The sequence below is a fragment of the Columba livia genome, chromosome 19 (assembly GCF_036013475.1).
Source record: "Columba livia isolate bColLiv1 breed racing homer chromosome 19, bColLiv1.pat.W.v2, whole genome shotgun sequence".
In the NCBI taxonomy this organism is placed as follows: Eukaryota; Metazoa; Chordata; class Aves; order Columbiformes; family Columbidae; genus Columba; species Columba livia.
The window spans coordinates 2,531,053-2,558,293 of NC_088620.1; the positions used below are offsets into that span (position 1 = coordinate 2,531,053).

The following is a 27,241-nucleotide window of genomic DNA, read 5'->3' on the forward strand; positions in this document are numbered from 1 at the left end:
GACGTGCAGGAGCCATCCTTGCAATACAGCTTAGCTAAAAAGAACTTGAAAATACAGGTAAAAAGCCAAACCACAGCACTTTGCCCAAATGTTTGCAATTTATTTTAAACAAGCACATTAGCTTACAGTTTAGTACAAAACGGTCACTTTTCCTTCCTAGAGAGGTATGAGACTGAGTAAAAAAACCCAAACAAAACAGAACATACTTGAAAATGTCAAGTTACTGAATGAAAATAAATAAAACATTTAAATTACTGAAGTGTTACACTATTTTCAACACCTCATATGCAACGTACAGACCCAGAGGAGACACCTCAGACCTCCTGCTACGACGGGAGGTCCCATCTGGTTCTGAGCAGGAATAGCAGGACAGATACATTGCTGGAAATCAAAAATCAAGCGTTCTCAAGAATAACTTCATTAAGTCGCTTTAGCACTTTGCAGTTTTCTTTCTATCCTGGCACATTCCACAGTACTCATGTCATCTTCTATGCAGGTTTAATGTTTCCTCTTTAAAACCATTTGCTGAGCAAAGAAGGCTCCGTGAATTACAAAGGGCCAAGAAATCCTCCTCGGCAATGACGGCCGCCAGCGTGGTACGAGCCACAAATGCAAGTGGCATCGCAGAAACTCCTGTGGTACAGCACAAGACACAAATAAAACCTCCAGGGCTGAGGAGACGGTGGTTTGAGGCAATTTTAAAAGGAAACACCTTCATGTAACTCACCCGCCAACAACGCGCCGCAGCAAAGCAGCGCCACACATTCCCCTGCAGACACATCTTCATGTCAGGGTACATGAAAGGATGTAGTTTGTCATTATAAAGACAGAAAATAAGAACAAGTAAATGAAGATTTATACAACTGAATTCAAAGTCAAGAGAAGTTTTCCAGATGAGGTCACTGCTCGCAATTGAAGTGAAAGCCTCGGCCAGGTAACTGGCAATGGAGTCAGAGCACCAACACGGATCAGCAACATCCCGATTTTACGCTTTTACACTTAGGAAACAAACCCAGAGCATCGGAGGCTTGAGATTGGCTCATTTTGTCACATTTCCAGCAGGGTCACAGTACCGTGAAAGCTAATGGTGTGTAGCAAAACAAATGCCGTATTCCAGAGCCACATTTGCTGCTGTTGTAACGGCAAAATCATCCGTACAAACCTTCAAAGCCTTTTGTTTTCATGCACAGATGAAAATAACCAGAATGAGTCAGGTCACCTAAAAATGTCTGATTTTCAAAGCTAAATTTGGAAACTCTGGCCTTTCCTAACTAACCTCCTCCTGGGACCTCTCACTGGAATCAGTGCAAAGTGGCACCAGTGACCCAGCCTGCACCTTCCACCACCCATTCTCTATCTTTATAGTTACTTACAAATTGTTCTCATATTCAAGCCCAGGTGCTGTAAAGGTAATTGTGGAGACTCTGACAAATTCCTAAAGAAAATGAAGACCCATGGTGGCTCCTTGTGGCAGAACTCTTGAACAGTGAGAGCCCTTCAAAAGCACAGACTGACCTAATGTCGCAGACATGTCCAAACAGAGTGAAAGCCACAAGCAGACAGAGGCAGCCGCAGTCGGCCGCAGGTGCTCCCGTCCCATCTCCAGCGTCTCAGAGAGAGCAGGAGTCACGTTGCTCACACTGGAGCAACCGCACACAATTACCAGCGAAGACGCCTTAAAACCCCCCAGATAATGCGCCTCTACCTACATCAGACTCACGGTGTCGTGTGAATGACACACATTTACAATAACCACCAAAGGTTCTTACTTTATACGTATGTTATTTTGATGAACTTAAGGAAGGAGAGTAAATCTTTGAAGCTCAATGTTGTTATTCCAATTGGAAGCTGCTGAAACTTATGTCGGAAACATCCAGTTTTGTGAACAAACCAGATTTGATTATGAAAAAATATCCCCGTTGAGTTTTTGTGCTTTCAGAACATTCCTGTTGCTGGGCTTTAAACTTTGAATGCTAGAACTTAGGATGGAAATAAGAGGAGGACACACTAATAGTATAAATACAATGAATTGGCCAGAGACTATTTATTCCTTCTCGCATAACAGAAGAGCTAGGGAACACTCAATTAAATTAAAGGTTGCAAATGTAGAATTGAAAGGAAAAGCCTTTTTATATAACATAATTAATCTGTAGAACTCACCGCCACAAGAAAACATTGAGGCCAAAACCTATTAGGATTAACTAAAGATTAGGTAATGGATAACTAGAACATGCTCAATTACATTGGATAGGATTATAAACTTCACTATCCAGGACGTGAATGATCTCCCCCAGCCAGGGTCAGAAAGGAACTCCTATTCCCAATGGTAATTTTATAACCGGGTTCATGGTTTCCTCTAATTGCTGCCAGCCAGGAGCCCAGACAGACCCGCAAGGGCAAGCGCCGCATTCCCAGGTGCTGCCACATCCCAGGACGGAGCCGTTAGTCAAACCCTTCTCGACCCAAACAGAGAAGCGCCAGCAAGAGAAATGGGCTGTTCTCCTAAGTACTGCACAGACAGGATGCTCTGTGAGCTCCCAGCTGGGAATGCCCGCTGAAGTGTTTATGCCACCTCACAGGAAGAACAACTATGATATAGTGACAAAGTTATCCAACATCACCAGAAACTTAGTACTTCCAGGTGTGTAAATTTGTTCTGATACACCGATGCAAATCTCAGGCTTCTTCACTAAAAACAGTGTTTCCCTTTACTGGAACTCAACAGAATTGGCTTCCATCTGGATAACATAGTCATTACTCAGCTACTTTTCTGGTTCCTAAATGAGTGAGGTGAGTTATCTAATGCTCCAACAACACATCCAGTAGAGTCTGAGTCTGTCCTTGCTTACATCAAACTCCGTTAAAATAGACGCCAGCATTAGCAATCGCAACCACGCTGCTTATTGAATACAAACCGTCTAAATCTTCCATCCTAGCAGAGACACACACTCCTAAGCTGGAACGCAGGGGAGAATGGAAGACTTATCTGAAGGTGTAATGCTTCCTACTTTAAATATGCAGTGTAAATACTATTTGAGAAAGTCGTGTAGGTTTAGAATTGATCAGAATAGGACTCTTGTTTCCTGAAAAAAAGAAAAGGCAATTCTTGCTTCTCCAAATGAAGCAGCCAAGGTAACAGCATTTCTGTTCAGTACTCCGGCAGGTAAATCAGCTCTGGATAGATTAAAAAACCACTTGAAGTACACAAACCAATATCCAATTTCCTTCTAAAACCAGGCAGAGTCGATTGCATAATGTAATGTTTACTCTGAAAATGAGTAACGGATGTAGGTGGTAAGTCATGGAAAAATCTTAACTGACAAACGTCATGCTTACTTCAGTGACATTTATGGTGCTAGAGACGAGGGTTCTTACAGGCAGCTCCGCGTATCAAGCTAGAACACTTGTGAAACAACTTGGGCAGAAAGGGGTTTTAAACAAGGAATACTGTATAAAATCCCTGATCATAAATATTAAAGCTGTATCTGGTACTGAACAGCCACAACGAAAACTCTGTTTCCGATTTAAACTTCTATACAGACGAGCGGTAATACTTCACTTTCCACCGTTTAGATCTCATTCGGAAAAAAAAGTACATGATCATTAAAAACAAGGATGATGCCACGTACAGTATGACACACAGACTCATGTCGATGTTGGAGAAGCCGATCCCCAGGATCGACACCGCCTGCTTCGTCTCCTTGAGGCCAGCGGACCCACCCGCACTTTTACCGCTCTCTTTGGCGGGTCCGTGATTTGCTATTAGCTTATCAAACACCTTTGATTCCGAATCGGCTACGTTTTCTTTATCCTGGATCTTATTTTCTCTGTTTCCACTCGGATTCTTCAGTAGGCTTTTGTCTTTCACCTCCCTTGGATCTCCCTGCTCAGTTTCACTGGGGTCAGTCTGGCTTTCGGTGTATTTATATAGAATATTTTCACTGTTGTAGTGATACTTCAGGAACTGTAGAACTTGGGCTTCATTCCAGCTATGTAATCCTTTAATTTCTTCATGACATGCAGGACAAATGTCTGGAGTTGGCCACTGAACTTTGGGAAATTTTGGATCTTCGGTCAAATCACCTAAATGGGAGGAAAAAACAATCACAAGTGAACAAACTAGGAAAGCCGAACCATCGACTCTTCACAGGGAACCACAGATGGTGTTTTCCATTCATAAACAGTGAGACTGGCAAAACAAGTTCACAGCACAAGAATGTTTGTATTAAACCGAAAACAATCACGACAAAATTTAGAAATTAACGTTTCCTTATGAATGCATCAATTATATTCCGAAATATCGCTTCCTCTTTCAAAATACAAACACTAAATCTTAAATTATTTCCCTCAGTAAATGCTGCAGCATTCAAATTCTAATACAATAAGATACTACAATTGCTGTGTCTTCAGAAGGCATGAAAACACGACCATCTGGGCCTTTCAGGGGTTAATTTAATTGCGGTTCCAAACAAACTGCTCTTTTGCGCTCAGTGCTCTCTAATCCCAAAGCCTGGTTTGCACTGAGCACTTTCAAGGCCAAAGACTTGTAGATACTTTCATTTTTCTATATTTTAAACCACTCCATCCTGAGCTTGCTTCTTCATAGCTTGCATTATTACTATGGCAAACTATTTTCAGTACTTTAAAAACTGTTCTCATGTTTAAAACGTATTTTTCAGCTTGCTTTTCAGCATTTCAATATATAACGCTGTCTTGAATTAGATCAAATGTTAACATTTCGGTTGCCTGTGGCTATGGCCACTTTTCTGCCTGGATGGCAAAGAGCTGAACACTATTAGTGCTGCACTTTGCTCTAAAAAATAACATCTTAAAACGTGGATGGAGACAACTTTTACCACCAAAATCTCTACCTGGTAAAAAAGCTCATTTGTTTAGTTGTTTGTTATTAGTACAGTGAAGCTTAAAATATTCCAGAAGTAAATATAGATTCTTCTTCATTTTTTAAATCCTTTTTAAAGGCAGGAATCTTCCCCGTGATTTTGAGCAAAATATTGTTTAGGGATTCAAAGGATGCTTAAAAATATCCGTCTCCTTGATATTTATAAGTAAGAGAGCAAGTTTGCATTTCAGGTATCTTAAAGAACGATTCTTCGCTAACCAATTTGTAGGAACAAAACATCTTATGGTAAGATTGCAAACAGCAAACTTGCTGTACTTGATGCTTTCCTGCCAAAGAGAAGAATGCTATAAATTCTGTACAATCCAACGCAACAGGAAAGGATTGAACGGGGCAGAGCCATATACAACGATCTCTGACACGCACCCGAAGGCTGCGCCAACGTGTTTTCATTGCCCAGTCCAACACCATTTCTCATTGGAAGCGAAATATATTACCAGAAATACAGACGCAGCTTTTAAGGCTTAAAATAAGTCACTGTCCCAAAGAGAAATTTTAGCAAACTTAAAAAGCCTAATTTAACATTATTATTTATTCCAGTATGTTTCTACTTCTTCCTAAAAGGGTGTTTTAGCTGGCCGTTGCATCATCTAAATCAATATCCATGTGAGGTTTCCAATAAGTTAATGTTGTAAATAAGCACATTGCTCCACTGCTCAGCGGCTGCGAGTCACCAGGACGGGCTCTGGCTGCGTTCACCTGGCACTTCCTACAAACATCAGAGGATGTTTGTGTTGAACACCTCATCATTTACTTATTTTCTCCTTGGAGAAAGGAGATAAAACTGTTTATACTCACAACAGTACTTAATACTTCATAAATCTTGGGAATTCAGCATAACCGTAATATAAATACAATATAGCATATTTAAATTGTAAGCAATGCTACATTACACAGATCCATAACAGCAGACAGGGATTAAGTGCAAAGAGAAACCAATTTTCTTTAGTGCTTTAGTTACTTGATATCCCCATAAGAGAACGGATTAAATACAACCAGTATTTTAACAGCACTTTTAGTCTAACTGAAAACATAGCAATCTAGCCAGGGAACAGATTTTCTTCATACTGTAATTTTATGTTATTCAGTTGCTGATCTGCTAATAGTTTAGGCTCTTTTATCCTGAGAAAGCCTCCTGTTCAATTATCATCATTTTCTGTACAGCATCTTGCCAGAAAAAAACAACAAAGACAGGTTTTAACATCTATTTAGACTGTTACAGAAATAACTTTAATTATTTTTTTAATCTGCTGATAAGTAGGTGAACTGTATTGCTCCCTTCTGAAATGGCTTTGATTTGTACTCCAGAAAGATCCTCTCATCAAGCAACAGGTGAAATCTCAGAAGAAATGGTATCTTTGATGGGTTTTCGTTATATATCACAAGAGATAACGATGTTACCGGAGGATGGTGTGTCTCAAGTGTGTATTTCTCACTCATACACAGGTCAGAGTGTTGTTCTTTAGGGTTATAGTTGATTGGGATGTTCTAGTTTTGCTCCATACTCAAGTACCCTTTCTTGTCCACCAGTCTGTTGAAGCCAGTATTTAATATTTAGTATTTAATAAAGGAATATCAAGCTGGACCAACAGTTACTGTTGTTTTAAACTCCTGTTACAGAGCCTGATTCGCATCCCTCTCATAAACATAAACCACGTTGTATAAACTGTGCCACTGTCTTTCAGGCACCTTCAGTGGCTTTTCCTAAGCCAGGTTTTCCGTACCTGCCAGCCGGTTGTTCACCACGTTGTGTTTCTCCCAGAGCCACAGAACAGCCTTGTCCAGGCTTTTCACAGAATCCATGGACTCTTTCGCCATCTCTTCAAAATGCTGAGCGCACGCCTTGCACCCAAAAAAGTGCTGAATGTATCTGCGCATGATCTGAAGGACTATTTGGGGGTTGTCCTCGAGACCTGGGCAGACAGACGATAGACACATTTAGCACCATCCGGACAAATGCAGCTTCAACAGATGCACTTTAACATATATAAAAGTGAACCATGGGAAAAGGAAAGGGAATATCGCTGCCTTCTTGTTCCAAGCAAATTTACACCTCCATTTAGATATAAGAAATCAGCTGTTTCTATAATTTCAATATATCCACAACACACATGCCATCACACAGAACCTCCACTTCAGCAAGGTACAAAGATACGAGAGGGATTAAAAGCTTCGCACAATTCTTAGAAGAAATACCCCTCCCCAACAAAATACATATTTAATAGTCTCACCACGTAGTTCAGGTGAGACGTATTTATTCACTGCCAAATAACTTGGTTTCTAATGTAGAGTTTAATGTCATCTCAAACAGCACATTCCGAAACATACTGTTTTTAAAGGTTGTCTTGGATATCACACACGACTAGGATGGAATTATTTCAACACATAAGGTTTCAAAGACTGTTAGGTGAGCGATAGTTTGTTACTCCGTAACTTGGAGGTATTACCCAACACCAGAATCTCATTACAGTTATTAACGCTGTGGCTTTTTTGGCAGGCGCTGAATGCACCACATAATAGCTACTTAGTGACACTGGAACTTGCAAGAGTAACTCAGGAATTCCCCCTAGAATGCATACAAATATATTGCTCTTTCTATAACATCTACACTTTTATACTAAAGATAATGCAAAAACATAATTATTTTATTCAGAAGTAAGCTAAGGTCTCTATAGATTGAGATCTCTGTCCTGGGCCTTTATTGTGACAGCAGGTAGTCCCTATGTCTGTAAGTGGCTTGAAAACCTGATATAATTCGTTAAAATCCTAATGGTTTCATCTCTGCCTCACGGATTTTCTGATTCATGCTTAATTGACCTAGTAAATTATGCCAAAATGTACTTACAAGTGTACTATATGTTACCACAAACACACATTTGTCAAACGGAACGCACTTTATGAAGCAGATTGATCAAATTACCGACCCCTGCGGTTGAACCACCTCTACCCTGAGTAATTTACAGTGCAGGTTTTGGAGGTTCTGTAGTGAAGAGTTATGGTGCTTTGCTCACTGTCCTGTTCTGGTAGCAAATAACGAACAGTCTGGTAGCACATACACCCTCCATACGTGCCTTGTTTTTTAGGGAAAAAAATCCTCAACAAAAACTATTCAAAACGATCAGAGTACTTATCTGTTACATAGATAAGAAATGCATGAAGACTGTCATCAACACCTTTATTTCCAACAATGACATTATATTGTTAAGCGTGGAAGCAAAAAAAAGTGTCTTTAAAGCCAAACAGAAATCATAAAAAGCAAACAATCTCTACTCAGACATTCAATATCTGTGATTGAATAGGCATGTATAAATAAAAGCTATGAGATTAAAGCAGATTAAATTACAGTATTAAAAGAAAGGCTGAAAAATAATTTTGGAAAGTTAAAGCGAATTTCAGGCAACGCAGTTTTGCCATGTGTAACAAGATTCGTATTCAGAGAAAAACAACAATATCGCAGCAAAAGTAACTACTAGCAAATAACCTCTTCATGGAGGAACAGAGATCCATACGCAAATTTAATTATATTTGTTCTCTTGTGTAATGTTACGGCCTTGAAAATTCATTTTGCAGGGAGGTCTTTCACATTCAGGAACAGATTAAAAAGAATCCAGATAATTTTTTTATCACAGTATCACAGTATGTTTGGGATTGGAAGGGACCCCAAAGCTCACCCAGTGCAATCCCCCCATGGAGCAGGAACACCCAGATGAGGTTACACAGGAAGGTGTCCAGGCGGGTTGGAATGTCTGCAGAGAAGGAGACTCCACAACCCCCCTGGGCAGCCTGTTCCAGTGTTCTGTCACCCTTGTCCTATCACTGATTGTCACCGAGAAGAGCCTGGCTCCATCCTCCTGACACTCACCCTTTATATATCTGTAAACATTAATGAGGTCACCTCTCAGTCTCCTCTTGTCCAGCTCCAGAGCCCCAGCTCCCTCAGCCTTTCCTCACACGGGAGATGCTCCACTCCCTTCAGCATCTTGGTGGCTGCGCTGGACTCTCTCCAGCAGTTCCCTGTCCTGCTGGAACTGAGGGGCCACAACTGGACACAATATTCCAGATGTGGTCTCACCAGGGCAGAGCAGAGGGGCAGGAGAACCTCTCTGACCTACTGACCACCCCCTTCTAACCCACCCCAGGTACCATTGGCTTCCTGGCCACAAGAGCCCAGTGCTGGCTCATGGTCACCCTGCTGTCCCCAGGACCCCCAGGTCCCTTTCCCCTACACTGCTCTCTAATAGGTCATTCCCCAACTTATACAGGAACCTGGGGTTGTTCCTACCCAGATTCAAGACTCTACACTTTCCCAACTCTCCAGCCTGTCCAGGTCTCTGGATGGCAGCACAGCCCGTCTCACGTCAAGAGATCCGATTACCTAAAAACACATTTCATGTAATTAAGCATGCTCAGGACTAGATCGCTACAATGATTTTATACGCCCTCTGATGGGAGCAGTTCTGTTCAGTTCCTTCGGACTCCCTCGTGCTGATCCCTCTGCAGGTTCACATTATGCCATTCAACAAGAAAACATGTCAAATTTAAACCAATAAACACATTCTCTCCAGACAGCCACAGCGAGTTCGCGCTGCCTGCCGGGCCTGCCATCAGAGGAAACCATCAAGAAAAATACAGCTGCTTTCGAAAGAAAACAAACAATTGCAAAATGGCTCATTTTGTTTGTTTTTCTTTTATCAGCCCAGAGATGAATCTTCTATTAACATCTGCCATGTATCATCGTGTAATCCTCCTTTTCTCTTGCCTCCCAAACTACTGCAATTCAGGGTAACCCTAATCTTTAAAGTGGACAAGAACCATAAAACCCTACCTGTGGTGGGCAGGATTAGGGAGTACATCATGCTTTTTAGTAGATAGGATTTAAACAAGCAATAAGGAGAGGAAAACCTCCCAAGACATAATCCGACAGTCTCAGACTGACCCAATTCTTTCGCCATAAGAAGTGATCATCACATTTCTGCCCCGATTTAAATCGATGGTTAAGTGTGCCAAAGAGTTCTCAGGTTCTACAATGTATTTTTAACTTCAGGCTGACTAGAGCTCACGCTTGAAACACGGGAGCAATTAAAGGTGTGATTTTGTATAGCTAAATACCAAGAACATTTAAACATTTAATTAGAACACTTTTGGCAGTTGGGACAAAAGGGGAAATTTAACTTTTGCATGATCCTGTTGAATGGTTAATACATCATCCAGTACAAAAAAAGCTCCAAACTCACCAGGCAGATCACAGTGCTAAATTAAAGGGATTCAACCTACCATCCCATCAACAACAACCAAAATACAACAAAAAAAAGAGAGAAACAAAAATCAACAACCTGATGATTGGCTATCAAAAAAAAATCCCTATTCTGCGGGAGATTCAATATGAAGAACTGAGAGATTGCCACTGTGATTACAAGTAATGCTGGACAAATGTATGGATCCATAACTTGAAATAATACTTTTTTTTAATCAGTAACCAACAACTTGCACATTTCTGAGTTTTTGACTTATTAACAGTCCATCTAGCACTCTCATATTCCTTGGAAAAGGCATTTAAAAGGCTTTAAATGAAAACTAAATAGAACTATAACCAAACAAAGCACTGTCCTGGCATGAATAAAAACATATGAAGGTCAATATTTTAGTATTAGTAATTCTATTTCCATTGTGTAAGGGAAATAGATTATATATCCAGGATGTTTCTTAAACAGCAATCATCACCCGAATATTAACACTCTGCTTCACAAGATGCTGCAAGTCTGAAAATAAGCACAGATTAATGGACACTAGGTACATTCAGCTGAAAAAAACCACAGTCATAACAGTTGGTATTTAAGAAATGAAATTAGAGGATTGGCTAATGGTTGCACGGCTATTATAGCTACTAAACTGTACAGCTAAATCTCAGTCTTCTCAAATTAAATCAACAGTGCAAACTCAGGGAACCTGAGCTATCTTCATCCCTTTTCAGGTACTTCAAAATGTCTTAGAAATTCTCTCCTTTTTCTGCTTTATTGCTCACATCTTTAGGGCCGCATACCTTATTTAGCACATTTGGAAGCAAGGACAAGCTGCCAGCCTTGCTTTCCCAGCCTTCTGCCGCAGCAAAGCTCTGACCTCTGCTGGCACAACCCTCAAAGCCTTGAAAACCTCCACCAATGTATTAACTAAGCATTTACACACACAAAAAATTGCTCTTGTCTGTTACTTTTTCTACTGCATAGCAGAACCGCTGCACGTATTCATCTTGTCCTTCAAGTGAATCGCCTAAGTGCTGCTCACCTGTATTTATCAAAGCTTTTGGTCGCAGCGCAGCTTGGACGGTCAGGGTGTGAAACAGCTTCCAAAGGGAACAGGTGTAACCCCTCAGCTCTGGTCTGCTGCCCTGGCATCCCACCCACTGGACTTTCTTAGTGAGGAATATCCCAGAAATCTAGGAAAAAAACATATTTAGGATATATGCAGCTCCAGGACCTAAATTCACTACTGACCATAAGAGCAGTCACAGCAGATCCTGCCTCAGAACTGATGTGATCCACGGTATACAACATACAGTCAGTGATGTCAAACCTACTAAATATGCACATTACAAATGTCTAATTAGTCTGACAATACACTGAGTAGCTTAACTTGTAAAGATTGTTTTAAGCACAGTATGAACACAATACACACAAATCCTACTGTAAACTGAGAGCTACAGATTCCCTGGGCACATTAAAAATTCCGCATTACTCAGCAGGATCTACATGACTAACAGTGGTGAATTCCAAACAGGCTAAGACGCAGAACCCATTATTATTCCTTCTTAAGACAAAACCACTACTTATCCATTACACCTAAAATCCAGTGCAAGATTGAGTCGCTGAGGACCCTCAGGGAGTGTGAAAAGGAAATCGACTGGTGGAGTAACTCCCTGGTGTGCCACTCAGAGAAGCTCCAGGGGTTACCCCCCAAAAAGGTGATGAACCCCTTGCCCTGTCGCTGTCAGGCAGAGGTAGGGGACAGAAAAGATGATGAGGGTTGGAAGCAGGTTCCAGCTCGAGGCCGTGGGCAACCCCCTTCCCTACCTGCTTTGCACCCCCAGGCGCCCCTCTGTAATAGGTTTGAGGCCCTGGATCTTGAAGAGGAGGTAGGTGAGGATGTGGTGCAAGGCCCACCTACAAGGTCACATAGAAAGAGGCAGTTGACCCCACACCTCAAGACCGCCTCAGATAAGAAAGAAAGAAGGGTAATTGTAGTAGGTAATTCCCTTCTGAGAGGGACAGAGGGCCCAATCTGCAGAGTTGACCCTCATCGTAGGGAAGTGTGCAGTCTACCTGGAACCCAGATCAGGGACATCACCAGGACGCTCCCCAACCTGGTGCACCCAACAGATTAGTACCCACAGCTGATCTTCCAGACAGATGGGGAGGAAGCTGCATCCCGCAGTCTGAAGGGAATGAGAAAAGATTTCAAGGCCTTGGGATGGATGGTAAAAGAGTCTGGGGATCAAGTGATTTTCTCTTCCCTCCTTCCAGTTTTGGGTGATGATATGGGAGGGAATAGAAAAATTCAGTCTGTAAACAACTGGCTCCAGGACTGGTGCTACAGGCAGGGCTTTGGGTTCTTTGGTAACAGCTGGTTTTACAAGACACCAGTCCAAACAGTGATACCTGGGAAAGGTTTATCTCACAGGGGCAAAAGGATGCTGGGACCGGAATTAGCAGGGCTCATTTGGAGAGCTTTAAACTAGACTCGAAAGGGGATGGGGTTGTAGCTGGGCTTGCATCAGTAGGGCATCACTCTAGAGTTCATGAAGGCTGGGAGGCCTCCCATACCCCTGGGGTGAAATCGGTGTGCTCGGCTCGCTCTCTGAAATGCCTGCACACCAATGCGTGCAGCATGAGGAATAAGCAGGAGGAGTTAGAAACCTCCCGCAGCATCCTTACAGCTAAACTGGGGGAGTGTGGTCTGGATGACCGGCTAGTGAGGAGGACTGTGAACGGGCTGAAGGGAAGAAGTCAGAGAGTCGTGGCCAATGGGGCAGAGTCCAGTGGGAGGCCTGTATCAGAAGGTTTTGAATTACCACAGTGAGATGGGATACCCAGCAAGGCCTTTCCTATGCCAGGAAATTAAAAGAGTATTTGTGGAAACTCTTCAGGAACAATGCCCGTCCAAGTGGGTGAATTTCCCATCGCTTAAACTCTACCCTTGAGGAGAATCCCACTGGTAGTGGGCACAGCACGCAACGGCGACACCAAAATATCTGCTGGCAATCTTGCATCATTGGAAGCTGATGTTCAGGAACACGTACGTGTTAGCACTTGCTTGCTCATTATAAAACTGAGACAGGATTGTGTATTTCAATTCTCTCATTTCAATTCCTTCATGTGGATTTCTTTTTTTTCCGGTAATGACTTCATTTTGTTTTCATTTTAACCTTCTTATAACTCCATTATGACTGAGGGACCATCAGTAAGTGATGTCTTAGATTTATATAGAATCTTATCCTTTCCTAATGCTGTATTTTATGGTGACAACTAGTAACAGCTTACCCGCATTTTGTTGTTGACCAGATCCAGGATAGCATCATAAGGGATTTTGTCTAATGGAAGGCTCACCAGCCACTCTTGCAAGGTCTCTAACAACTTTACCACAGGCTGACGGCCAGGAAAAAGCTGCGAAAAAAGAAGAAAATACTCTTATTTTAAAGCACAAACCTCATTAGCAGCAAGACACTTTTATCTTTATCTAAATGTGTTTTTCCTGTCTTTAAAACGCTTCAGATTTTCTTTTGTTATGAGCAAATTAATTACTTGTTCTGCTTTTAGTAAAAAGCAATCTCACGCTAACTTTTGCTTACAAAACTTAATGAGTTGAATGCACAAAATGTTAACCAGTAAAATGAAGCTACTCAACAGCAGAAATGCTACAGAACTTTTGACAGATTACACAGAATTTTGCACTAAGTTAATTCAGCTCAGTGTTTAGCTCAGAATGGAGCATAAGACCGAACTGAATCAGAGAGGCTGAAATCCTTCTCGCTCTTAGAAGATTAATCACAAAAATTAGTTCTTACAAAATATTTGTACAGATTTCTGTACATGTAGGTTATGCTGCTTATCTAGAGGAGTATTTTCCTTTTCATATGTGTAACAGTGATTTCCAGAGCGGTTTGGAAATAATGACTTCCTTAACTTGCAACTTGAAGTCAGTCTGGCAGATGAAGGTGAGGAACTGTAAATCAGAGGTAATGCTGTTATTTTACACTAGAAATGCTATCTTGCTTTAGTGATGGTTGTAACTACTATAGAATTAAGTAGAGTACATGTACCATCATCTAAGTGCCCTTCCAGAGGGAACAGTATTTCAACACATGGGGAAATGAAGTCCCTGTATTGGCTACATTTATGACAGAACATGCTATACATACACCAGTCACTTTGCAGCCGTCATCCAGCTGTCGATAAGATCTCTAATTCATAGACCACTCACTTGATACCATGCAAATCTAATGGGCAGGAGCTCCCCTTTGCTAATTGTATCTAACATAAGGGACCCTGTGCATTGTTTGTGTTCAAAGAGGACTCTTAAATAGTCTAAAAAAAGCAGCACTCCTCTGAACTACTGCGGGCACACTGGGATTGCATTTACTCCAGTGGGAGCCCCAGAATATCGCGCATTGCTATCTAAAATACAGTAGTATCTGGGGTAGAGATATCCGTCCCATCAGGGATTCATAAAACAACGGACTCCGGCACCAATTGCCAAAAAAACTAAATCCACAACAATAAAAACTCCCCACGTTGGGAACCAGAGACCTCTGTGACTTTATTATCACCATAAATGCTGTCGCACAGGAGTATGAAAAGTTTCCTACTGGAAACCCCTGAGAATCAGGACTGAGAACTACAATAACAGCCACAGAGCCAGGACAGGAGTCCCCAGGCGTCCCGCGGTGTCTGGAGCCGAGCACGCAATGGGAAGCGAGTGTTCCCCACGCCGCACGACAGCCAGGGAAAAATGGCATCAGCTGGCCAGGAGCCATGGGGAGAGCAGGGATGGCTCAGGGATAATATGATGGAAAGATTACCAGTGCACTTTCTTAAAGAAATGAGGCCAGCTGGAGATTTCTGACCTCCAATGGCCACGGGGGGGCAAGACACTGTCTGTCTGATTTTCAGATAAATCCAGATACTTGGAAATAGTTCATATAGGTCCTATTATTCCCTTAAACACATATAGATTCATTTTCTTTAAAATAAAACAAAGTGATAGCTGCTCAGTAAGTAAATATAAAGAGACATTGATCATTTCAGTGGGCTGACGTTTTAAATTATTTCAGTTGTTTTCAAGTCATATCACACGTACTGTCCCTTCACCTAAATGTTATATGTAAGTATCTTTATTTTTTGAATATTCAATTATATTAAATACTGCAATTATTTTAAAACACTCAGTTAAATACCTCAATTATGTTAAAAATTTAGACAGAAGTGACTAATCTCTCTAACTAAAACACCATTTGTCAAGTATGCACTAACAAAATCCAAAAGTCAAGAACGAAAAACAAAGGTTTTTTAATCCCACTCAGTTACAATAGCTACTTATCCCGAAAATCTGATAAATGGACTATATTTACAGTGTTTGCCCAATATGCCGCAGACTATTTAAGCTTTATTTAATTTTGAGCCGCCTAAGATAAATTAAAATGCATTTCAACCCTACAAGCACGTCAGAAGGGCTCACAATCACTCAAAAGCGACATTTAAAGAAACCCGCAACACTATTTTTTAAGCTAGTGGGGAAGCATATATTTAAACATTCTGAAAGACATTTTGAGAGACTTATGTCACATAATAAATTTTATGTTTGAGTCACTTTATTCTTACAAATAATCAAAGGCTACGAGTGTATACCTTGGCAGAGATGGTAACAAAATCCTTGAAGGTCTTTAGCTCAGCTCCCTCAAGTGCCTTGTGCGCAGCGAGCTCTACCCGGAGCAGGTAATGCAATCCCGACTCAAGGTCGGCCATGTACAGCTTGGACCTGGAACACACATATATAACCTTAGGAAGTGGCAGGTTTCTTCCGCTCATTTTCTCACCAGTCATGAAGGTAAAATTGATCTATAGTGGGTGTCATTAGAGCCTCCACATTTGCCGCTCCACAGTGATTGCAGGACATCCTACACCAGCATGGGCGGACACAGCGGTTCCTCCGGGTACTTAGGATGGTGAATGTCAAGTTCAATGAGTTTCACTCTACTCTCTTAAAAGAGTAATTCTATGTCATTCTGTTCGGAGCTTAGACAAATGAAGCATAACCACACACAATCATTTCTTCTAGATTTGACTAAAGTTTCTGCCTCCCGGCCAGCTTCACCTTGTAACGAAATTATAACCCTGACACTGGCAGCACGGAAAGAGCTTGTGTAAAGAAATTATAGCTTCTCTTCAGGATTGACCACAAATAGCAAAATGACACGCTATGAAAAAAGGGAGACTTTGGTTGAACAAAAGTAGATGATACACAGAGCAGGACTGCAAACAGGGCTGAAAAAGGCCAGTGTTGGAAAGGACCGTATCTAGAAATCCTCTCCCAAATGCAGTTGTACTGTAGGTTCTTTGCATAGAAGTTTAACAGCCAATTTTAATCACACCAACTCTTAAGACAGAATTAAGCACCTTGTGATAGGTACAAGTAAAACATCTAAAGCAAATCAAATATTTTAAGAGTTCCTCCACACAACCGGTTATCTTCATAACAACAAAAACCACTTTACAAAGTACTAATGCACCAAGTGAAACACCCTTTCAATGCTTTCCCAGTACAAATCTTAGACAGCACGATACCAAGCAATGTAACGGAACCAACAGAAGTTCATATAGTTAACAGAGTCAGACACTTCTCGTAAGAGTTCAGCAGCACTGCTATTTCTAACAACAGATAGAATTAAAAGAACAATCATTTAAGAAACTGGCTGGCCCCACCTCCTAAATAACATGCAGGAAAGAACATATTAAAATGCAGAATAATCTATATTCTTAACAACTCAAACCCACAGACTTATTCTGAACTTATCTCCTTAATTAATAATGTACTCACTTAAATTTAAAACCAACCAGCAAAATTCTGCTCCAGGTTTCTTAAATAGAGACATCCGTGTGAATGCATGAGGTTCTCCCACTGGATCCTCTTTAGAAGATACCTGGACTGAAGATTCACATCAACAAGACTTTGTCTTGCTGGAAAACAGCTCAATTTAACTAAGTTGTTTTGACAACATGAGGTTTAATACAAAAGATTCTATAATAGTCATGGAAAGATGACACTAATAGTGTCCATGGAAGCAAAATAAGTACAAAATGAAAGCACTCAGTCCTGCATCTTTTCCATCTAAAGATGCTGAGGGATTATCTCCCTGCAAAGCCTTTGCATCCTTGTCTTAAACAAAGAGGGAAAGAGGTTGAAGATAAACCTTATGGATTTGGTATGATAAACATCTTTTACGGTGATTTTAGTGTTTTCTATTATACTTGCATTTGACAAGCACTTTTTGGTGGGTGCTGCTTCACTATTATACACACAGAGAATTCTTGTTTTCTACAGAAATGTTATAGCTTATTTTACTATTTATTTTTTCAGGGACACCAATTACTTGCTGAAGGTTTCCAACAATTCAAATAAGTGATCTATATACTTCAGGTAAGGGGTGATAAGTCCTTGGTATTTTCAAGTTAGGAGGAAAGGTTTCCTTCCATAGCAGTGCAGCTGTTTGCTGCCAAAACCCCAACACTGGCAGCCCTCAAGAATTTCACCTCTGAATTGTTTGAAACACTGCTCACAATTTTAAAGGAAGTTGTAACTTGATGCTGGAATCAAACTAATTCAAAGTGTGACCCAAATAGTCTGAGAAATGGATGAAGTCGAAGCAACATCTGACCACCCTGTTTTCTGTTTCAATGCTGTAATTTAGCATGAACACCTTCAATTTTCCTCAGCAGGAGAATGCAGATCAGTCAGTAGCGACCAACCTGTTCAACTCAAGGTGCATCACCTGGGATGGAATGAAGTAAAACCTCAAACTGCACTAGGATTTTATAATTAATTACAGCACAGCTTCCGCTGTGGTAAGAAAAAAATGCATACAAATTTTAATAAGCAAGCATTGATCTGAAAATCGAGGGTATCACTTACTTATCGAACTCTTTCCACACCTTGATTTCTGTACTCTTCTCTTTGTTTTCTTGCACAGGGAGCTGAAGTGGCAAAAGGAGTTTTTTTCTTACACCTGGCAGTGACTTTAAATACGAAGAAAAGAAAGATCGTAGAGGCTTCAAACTGCATATAAATGGACAAAGTAAAGATTACTTTTTATCTCACGCTAAGTGAATATCCAAAGCAAATATTTATAAAATAAGATATTCACTTTGGTTTATGTTTTACAGTTCTGGTATGTTACGTTTTGATGCAAAGTGACATAAAATACTGTTCAATTTAAGAAGAGTAATAAAAATCATTTGGACTGGTGGTTTGAAATCCCATTCAAAATAAGAACACACCACATTCATTAAAATGTCTGTTTGCCTTGCACAGGCAATGTTCACATGGAATAAGCATCTTGACTTAAAAGCAAGGTTTTCGGTTTTTAAGAACTTTAATGCCTCATCATTTTTTTTTTCCACTTTTATTCCAAAGCGTTTTCCTTTCAGAAGTATCACAGTAATAGGTTAAAGTTACAAATAGGCAACTGTGGTAAGCAACAGTAATCACAGAATCCCAGAATGTCAGGGATTGGAAGGGCCCTGGAAAGCTCATCCAGTGCAATCCCCCCATGGAGCAGGAACACCCAGATGAGGTTACACAGGAAGGTGTCCAGGCGGGTTGGAATGTCTGCACAGAAGGAGACTCCACAACCCCCCTGGGCAGCCTGGGCCAGGCTCTGCCACCCTCACTGGGAAGAAGTTTCTTCTCAAATTTAAGTGGAACCTCCTGTGTTCCAGTTTGAACCCATTACCCCTTGTCCTATCATTGGTTGTCACCGAGAAGAGCCTGGCTCCATCCTCCTGACACTCACCCTTTATATATCTGTAAACATTAATGAGGTCACCCCTCAGTGTCCTCTTGTCCAGCTCCAGAGCCCCAGCTCCCTCAGCCTTTCCTCACACGGGAGATGCTCCACTCCCTCCATCATCTTTGTTGCCCTGCGCTGGACTCTCTCCAGCAGTTCCCTGTCCTGCTGGAACTGAGGGGCCACAACTGGACACAATATTCCAGGTGTGGTCTCCCCAGGGCAGAGCAGAGGGGCAGGAGAACCTCTCTGACCTACTGACCACCCCCTTCTAACCCACCCCAGGTACCATTGGCTTCCTGGCCACAAGGGCCCAGTGCTGGCTCATGGTCACCCTGCTGTCCCCAGGACCCCCAGGTGAACCTCCCCATATTCCTCAGACAGATAACTACTTACATGTTAATTAATCCATGGGACCCATTTGGATGTATCAGATAGCACGAAGGGACTGAGGTAACACCCAGTTTCTCCAGAAAAGGCTTATCGAAATTCAGCGCTCTCTTTACAACAATGTTTTCATATTGGATCAAGTCTAAGATAACCTGGATAATGAAAACATGAGATGCATTACACATTGTGCGGGGAATATCTGATCTTGTAGGATAAGACACATAAAGAGGTGAAGTGCATCATCCTTTATGGGGATCATTAAGCAGCTGAGAGGGGGCACCTTTGCAAAGTGTGACCTTCAGCAAACGCTGGAGGAGGCAGCAGAGGGCGGTAACATCAGAGTGCCTCAACTATTAAAGTTTTTTGCCACTTAGAGCCAAAGTTGCACCTATGAATATGGTGATTCAAATATAAGGAATGCAAATTTGCCCTTTAAAAAAATGCTTAAATACTCCTTCCTTCCCTTCCTAAATCCTTCAGGATCCCACTCTTTTTGCCACTCTAATGGCCTCACACCTACCCCCCGTTTGTTAGCTGAAGTTCCTGTGCCACCATTTCAAATTTTCCATTCTTACCTACCAAACCCGCCATGTTTCTCATCATTCTTACATTTCTGCTTGGCATTCTTTCACTTTTACACCTCTCTGCCTCTTCTGTGCCTTTTTCCTGTCATCAGTTTCACAGTTTTCCACTGAACTTTTCCCTTGCAGGTGAATACTATCTTGGCTACACTTTCCTCACTTCCAAACTTCTTGTTATTTAAGAGACCCTTCCCTTCACCAGTGCTTTCCTTTCTTCAGCTGGTATGACTTCTATTGTCTTCCATATTGTCTTATACTGTAAACTTGAAAACAATGTTATTTTCTATTTCACTAAGCTATTCTATAAAGCTAAAGTACTACATAATGTTGGCAAATATTTTTTCTTCTGAAAGCAGACTATGCTTTCTGCTAATCAGATGACACTCATTCTTTCCCTATAACAGCAGGTAATAAAACCAAAGCGAGTGCGATAAAATGCTGAAGAACTGTATAATCATCACCTTTCCTCTTTTCAGTAATGCCCACTTGTATCAATGCAGCAGCTTCCAGAAAACTGCTGTCTGGAAGCAGCTGCTTCTCAAAGTCATTCTCGCTTTTGGCAGCAAACCCTCCTCCACTTCTGCAACTGGGACATCTCAGCATCAAATCTAATTAGAAACATTTCACAGACATTGGATGTTTCTACACAGATTATGTCTAGATAATTATGCAATTTATTTTCTTTCCTTATCCTAGATCTTGGCAGGAAGAGAAAAGTAACAGTTGCCTAAGCTAACAGCAGGCTCGTTAGGTGGTGAAATTATGCCAAATTAAATATTTTATTGGGGGGGTGGGAGAAGCAAAAAACCAAAGGCTTCCACATTTAGAATGTAATTTCCTAAAGTGTATACATGGAAAACTAGAGAATTAGAATTTCACAAGTCATACGTTACCTCTCGACCAACATAGGAGTTATTGCTTTCAAACACGACTGCAGTGTAACGCTGGCTGCTCTTGTCAAAGAGAGAAGTGATATCACTGGGCCTGGGCAGAAAAGAAAAGCTCTTTAGCACAGGTAGAATGCAATACACCCACTGCTATTCATGGCATTTCCTCTTACAATCTCGCAGCAGAAGTGATGATAAGAATAAATCTTACTTCATCTTTAACAGGACCTTCTACATTTTAGTTAATGAATACAGTAAGCATAGACCAGCCGTACTTTAAAGGAGGAACTTACGAAACTGGATCCAGAGGTGGACAAGCAGGCGGCCTCAGCTCTCGGGAATGGTTCTGCAAGAAGTCAATCATCATCTGACGAACAGTTTGCAGCTCTCGATCTGCTCCTGCTGAGTACAGGTTACAATAAAGCCCCAACACTACAGAAAACTGGGGGCAAATTACTCACATGCAGGTTTTAATAGATTTTCACCGTTTTCTGTGTTGGGTTTTTGTTTTAAATTTGGACTTGAAAAACAGAACACTATTTGGCTGAAGAACAGGGACTAAGGATTTAGCTGTTGGATTTCATTTCAATGTTGGCTGACACGCCAGAGGCTGTGCTGCCACCCAGAGCCCTGGACAGGCTGGAGAGTTGGGCAGGGAAAAATTGAATGAAATATAACAAGGGCAAGTGTAGAGTCTTGTATCTGGGCAGGAACAACCCCAGGTTCCAGTATAAGTTGGGGAATGACCTATTAGAGAGCAGCGTAGGGAAAAGGGACCTGGGGGTCCTGGGGACAGCAGGGTGACCATGAGCCAGCACTGGGCCCTTGTGGCCAGGAAGCCAATGGGACCTGGGGTGGGTTAGAAGGGGGGGGTCAGTAGGTCAGAGAGGTTCTCCTGCCCCTCTGCTCTGCCCTGGGGAGACCACACCTGGAATATTGTGTCCAGTTGTGGCCCCTCAGTTCCAGCAGGACAGGGAACTGCTGGAGAGAGTCCAGCGCAGCCACCAAGATGCTGGAGGGAGTGGAGCATCTCCCGTGTGAGGAAAGGCTGAGGGAGCTGGGGCTCTGGAGCTGGACAAGAGGACACTGAGGGGGGACTCATTCATGTTTACAGATATCTAAAGGGTGAGTGTCAGGAGGATGGAGCCAGGCTCTTCTCGGTGACAACCAATGATAGGACAAGGGTGACAGAACACTGGAACAGGGTGCCCAGGGAGTTTGTGGAGTCTCCTTCTGTGCAGACATTCCAACCCGCCTGGACACCTTCCTGTGTAACCTCATCTGGGTGTTCCTGCTCCATGGGGGAATTAGACTGGATGAGCTTTTGAGGTCCCTTCCAATCCCTGACATTCTGGGATTCTGTGGTTCTGTTGAGATGAGATAATTTCAAAAGCTGTCATCCCACCCCAAAATTAACAAAACCTCAAGACTTCTCCAAATCTAACCATCTGCCTGCCTTGCTGATTTTCTCCTCAAACAACACTTCATTCTAAACCTGTGCTCATTTTCACAATACTCAGCGTGGTCAACTTCGGTACCTTTTTCGAAATACAGATAATCATCATGCATTAAAAACTGCAAAGGTGTATCATTCTTATCGAACAAAGCCATGTACCAACATGTGGAAATAACTCAAGTGTGAGAATATTTTATATGCTCTAAAAAAAATGAATTAAAAAGCAGAAACTCTCACAAATACCAAAAAGTAACAGGTACAACTACAGTCTGCTTCTCCATGAAGGGTTAATGGTGCAGGTGGTCTCTCTTCTGACCTCTGGCCTTTTCAGTGGTAATCCATTGGAAAAGACAACATTACTTTTGTCCCCAGACAAACCACCTCAAGCTGTGATCCTGTCAGACACACAGGATAAGCCTGTTTTCAGTTAGTCAACATGTGAATAGGGCTCAGGACGCCTGGAAAGTGGCTGACAGATCAAAAAGCCCCAAAGTCAAGATTGAGTAAATTCGATCTCGTGCTCATGAGGTGTCTGGTGGAAAAAATAAATCTAGCCATTTCTGAAAATTAAGAACTACATTTCAAAAAAATGAGGAATGTGAGCCCTAAGTTCTTGAACAAATGCTTTGCCTGTTTACAATTCTGCCTGACATTCCATTTTCACACAGCACTTGTAGTATCATGTCTTAAAGAGCTATTTAATGCCCATCTCTGTCTAAACTAATTGACAAGCAAAGGGATTTTGCTTATTGTGTGACATATTCCTGGCTGACCGGACAACTGCTTTGGGGGCTTCTTACAATACGATGTTCTTACCTTTGTAATTTTCTCCAGTAGTAAACTGCTTTGTAAATGCTTTGAAGTACTATGTGGGAGAAAAATAGCATTATTGCTTTGAAAATAACTCACTGTATCAGAGAAAAGCTCAGTTTGGAAACCAAAGTGGCTTTCAAGAGTTTTTACTTTTTACAGCTCCAATTACAAAACATGTTTATCTATCTGGTCAGAAGTTTTCCCTCTTAGCCCACGAGTTCCAAAGACCTGCTCTCAACTATATGACGGTAGCTCACAGGCACCCGTCAAAACTCCGGTATACAATAAAGCCAGCTTTTAGAGGAAAAATACCACAATGCATAATTCAATACTGTATATTGATGCATTACTGCAAACACTAACACAAACAGGAATTAACTGATTACCAAATCAGTACTACCAACTCTGTATATACTTAAAACATTATTCACATTTTCTTAACTCCCTCCAGTGGTTAAACAGGATATATAATGGAGCCTTCTGCTATAAAAAATTAAATAGAAAAAAATCAGTGTCTAATAAAGAGTGCATTCCAATTTACATCCAAAACTTGAAAGATTACAAAAAAGGAAAATATATTGTTCTATCAGGGTAGAACACCACAAATTCTACAGTGAAACATCTCCTGTTCCCTCTCCTGTCACAACACACACAGAGTTTATTCAATCCTCTCCATCCATCACATTCTGCTTACACTCATGGCTAATAATGTGATTATACAGATTGACAGAGATGTTAAAAACTGCACTTAGACCTGAAGATGAACCATGGTAGATACTGAGATTCACCCGAGGTGATATACTGTGCCACTTACCCGAAAAGTTGGGTAATAGTGAATCCCATATTCTTTGCACGTCTCATAGTTCTCTTCTTCTCCACAATCCAGCACACCAACTCGAATTGCAGATTCCCAGTCTGAAAACAAAGATATCATTTAGCTGTCAGCAGACGCAATCATGGATCCCAGCTGATGGATTAACCCGCTTCCCATGGAAATCAACCCCAGAGCTCCAATAGATTCCAATGGCATAAAAATCAAGTCCTCATTCAATTCTCGTTTGCTATCCATTCCTATCCTCAAGTGTAATACAATCTAGCGATTTTTAGAGTAACTAAAACCTCCTTGTTTTTCTTGGCTGCATCAGTATTTTCAATACACCTAAACAAGAATAATCCCAACACACAATGTAGCACTTCCAGGGCCGAAGACATTTTATTGAACCCAGGAAGATGAAGCAGGGGCCAACCCAACACTTACAAGACACCAGATTGCATTCCCTGGCCTTTCCCAATAGCTAAACTCATAAAATAAAGCACGCAGAATGTATATAACTGAATAAAATTAATCCAACCATTACTTATCCACGTGGTTGTCAATTACAAAACCATAAATTCGATGCATTTTGTGCTACAGCTGTTCTAACAAGGACTCACTATTTACCCAACTTACGATTCTCTCACGCAACACAAGGCTCCTATATTGTCTACTGAAATCTGCCTTTATCTTTTAGTGCTGCTCAGGAATACATTTGACAGACCTCAAAAAATACCTGAGTTTTAACCAGAGTGCTAAACAGCTGAGTTTGAACATCACTGTAAGTTTCCTTTACAAGCGTTTCATAGCAATAACCACAAGAGTTCAAGTATTTCTATAAATATGCTTATATAACTTCAGTAAAAGCTTTCAACTCATTTATAGCTTTTTCCTTCTCATTTGCTAGGAACTTATCTTTTTGAGGCATGTTCTACTGCAACAATCACTTTAAGCAAGAACCACTCAAAGAGACTCCTTAGACAGTTACTTTTTAAAGCTAAGCTAAATTGAAACAGCTGTGGGCAGAGTTTGAATGTACACCACAATTCCCAAGTATCAATAAAATCTAAAAAGCACTAAAATCAAACTTGCTTTTATAGCAAAGAGCATGAAAGCTTCATCAAGTTCAAGATCTGCTTGACAGTTGCACGCCTAGCTGCTTCTGAAATGTAGCTTGACCTTTCGTTGTGTTTGGAGGAGGATGGGGCAGCAGAGGGAGAATTTCAGTTGTGCTGAACGTGCCATCAGCTGAACAGGCAGCAGGAGTAACTCCAAGCATGAGGAGCAGATGGGCACGTATTCACAGGAGCACAAAAGATACAACAGCCTATTCCATCAAATCAAACGCAAAATTAAAAAAAAAGAAAGTTTGGCTTCTGGGTATCTATCTCATTCAACTTTCTGCACTCCTCCTCCTTTTTCCACCTGTCTCCATCCTCCTCACGCAATGAATAGAAGCCCCATGAACATCATGCAAATAGCCTGTGCACAACAATGCACACCCAGCTCCAGCAAAATACTTGGGTTAAAGAGCACCAGCTGGGATGTGAGCTGCCAAGCATTTGTTTGTGCTTCAAAAGGAGCTTTTTCCTTTCTAAAGGATGCAAAAATTGCTGGAGTGCGCAGTCGAGGTTGTGTAAGTTTACAGCAGCACTGTAGCCTGGGCTGTTTCTGTCTAAATGCTGATTAATTTTAAATAAGCATTAGTATTTCTGAAACACTAACACAAACTATATGAAATCGGTAGATGAGTGATATGTTAACCAACACTATTTCTGTTTATGCTAAACAAGTTCCAACGAATGACGTGAATATATTGGACAAATGGTTGGTCAAACCTCCCACTTCAGAAATGCTACAGAACAGCAACACGCCAGTCACAGCATAGGACGAGGAAGATGCTTTCTTTGCACAAACCTTGTGTGCAAAGAAACCTGATACTGCACCTACATTTTCATATTAAATGTTAACACATACAAGGCTGCCAGAGAAAAGTCAGAGCTCTCCACTCCCTCTCAAACTAAAACCATGCAAATGCAGCAGAGCTGCTGTCTCCATCCTGGAAATGTCTCTTGGGTGGAACGCTAAACTAAGAGTAGTTTAAAAGCTTTGAAAATCACTATATTAAGTATAACATTTGCTATCAATTTGATCTCAGGTCTTCTCCCCACCAGAGCTACTGAATTTAACCGATACCTGAGGGGCCTGTTTGCTTCCTTACCTTAAATCTACAAATAGAGTAAAACACTCCAGCACCTGCCAAAAAACCCGAGCACACTAAGACACAGTGATGCAAGTCCCCCTCAGTATAAACTGTGGAAAGCACCATTTCTTTTAAAGTCACTAATCGACAAATGTGAAAATCTGACTCTCAGCCTGTTTTTTGTATTATTTCACTGAGTTCCTTTTCCCTTCTAGTCCATTCATCCTATATTGAACTTGCAAGATACGAACCAAACACACGCACGGCCTCTCCAACACCACAATATTTATTTTTCCTTTAGCCTTTAACCTATGTGAGTCTCTTTATACACCGCTCAGGAGATAAAGACCTTGCCTCGAAGACTTTACAGTCTAAACATCCCTCCCGTGCCTCAGCGCTGAGCTGCACACAGAGATGCTGGCGTGTAAACCGCAGCGGGATCCCCGCGTGCATGGAGAGGTGTTTGTTTAACCCCTGAATTCCTAAGAAACCTTTAATTTGGAGACTTGCTGCCATCCCCCCCGCCCGGCCCTGTCCCGTGTGCCGCCCCGGCAGCGCGGCCCGGGCTGTGCCCCCCACCACGGCGACCAGAGGGGCGACACTCGCGCAGCCCACGGCCGGAGCCCACGGGTGACACAGCGAGACGAGGCCCCGCTGCAGCCCAGCGCCCCACGGGCAGCGTTGCGGCCCAGCGCCGGGACCGCCGGCCGGGGAGAGGCCGCGGGGGCTGCGGGTCAGGCCCAGGGCAGCCCGGCCTCACGCCGGGCGGGGCTGTGGAGAGCCGGGCGGCGGCGCTGCTCGCCCTCCGCGGTGCGGGGCTCCGGGGCTCCCCCGGCGCCTCACCTTTGACGTCCCCCGCCAGCGCCCGCCAGGTGGGGGCGAAGGCGATGCAGTGGCCGCAGGACGAGCTGTAGAACTGCACCACCCAGGCGGCCGAGGAGTTGAGCAGCGCCTGGCGCACCGAGCCGGCCGCCAGCACGGTCAGCGGGTCCTCCCCCGGCCGGTACAGCCGCGCCGCCGCCGCCGCCGCCAGCAGCAGCAGCAGGGGCAGGGGCAGCACCGGCAGCGCCGCACCGCCCGCCGCCGCCATGTTGGGACGCCAGCGGCGCGCTGCGAGGGGCGGGGC

General features: G+C 42.3%; 1 protein-coding gene across 2 annotated transcripts; it reads right to left on the reverse strand.

Annotated features, from left to right (window-relative positions):
- Nucleotides 1-79: 79 nt before the first annotated feature.
- Nucleotides 80-27,224, reverse strand: QSOX2 (quiescin sulfhydryl oxidase 2). Of its 2 annotated transcripts, none has more exons than XM_065035591.1 (12): nucleotides 26,959-27,224; nucleotides 23,913-24,013; nucleotides 23,102-23,150; nucleotides 21,123-21,228; nucleotides 20,836-20,926; nucleotides 19,368-19,513; nucleotides 18,098-18,241; nucleotides 15,817-15,946; nucleotides 13,453-13,575; nucleotides 11,201-11,351; nucleotides 6,643-6,831; nucleotides 80-4,083 (listed from the first exon to the last, which is right to left on the reverse strand). In XM_065035591.1, the coding sequence occupies exons 1-12, from the start codon at nucleotides 27,203-27,205 to the stop codon at nucleotides 3,533-3,535; spliced, it is 2,028 nt and encodes a 675-aa protein (XP_064891663.1). In that variant the 5' UTR covers nucleotides 27,206-27,224; the 3' UTR covers nucleotides 80-3,532. The 2 variants fall into 2 exon arrangements, with proteins under 2 accessions (XP_064891663.1, XP_064891662.1); XM_065035590.1 differs by having other exon boundaries at nucleotides 21,123-21,231.
- Nucleotides 27,225-27,241: the final 17 nt, after the last annotated feature.

Bases quoted from the DNA above. Each gene is read 5' to 3' on its own strand.
- QSOX2 (XM_065035590.1), bottom strand. From the start codon at position 27,205: ATGGCGGCGGCGGGCGGTGCGGCGCTGCCGGTGCTGCCCCTGCCCCTG. The intron at 24,014-26,958 runs GTGAGGCGCCGG...CTTTGTTTTCAG, and splicing joins GCTGGCGGGGGACGTCAAAG to ACTGGGAATCTGCAATTCGA. The intron at 21,232-23,101 runs GTAAGAACATCG...ACCTGTACTCAG, and splicing joins TACTGGAGAAAATTACAAAG to CAGGAGCAGATCGAGAGCTG.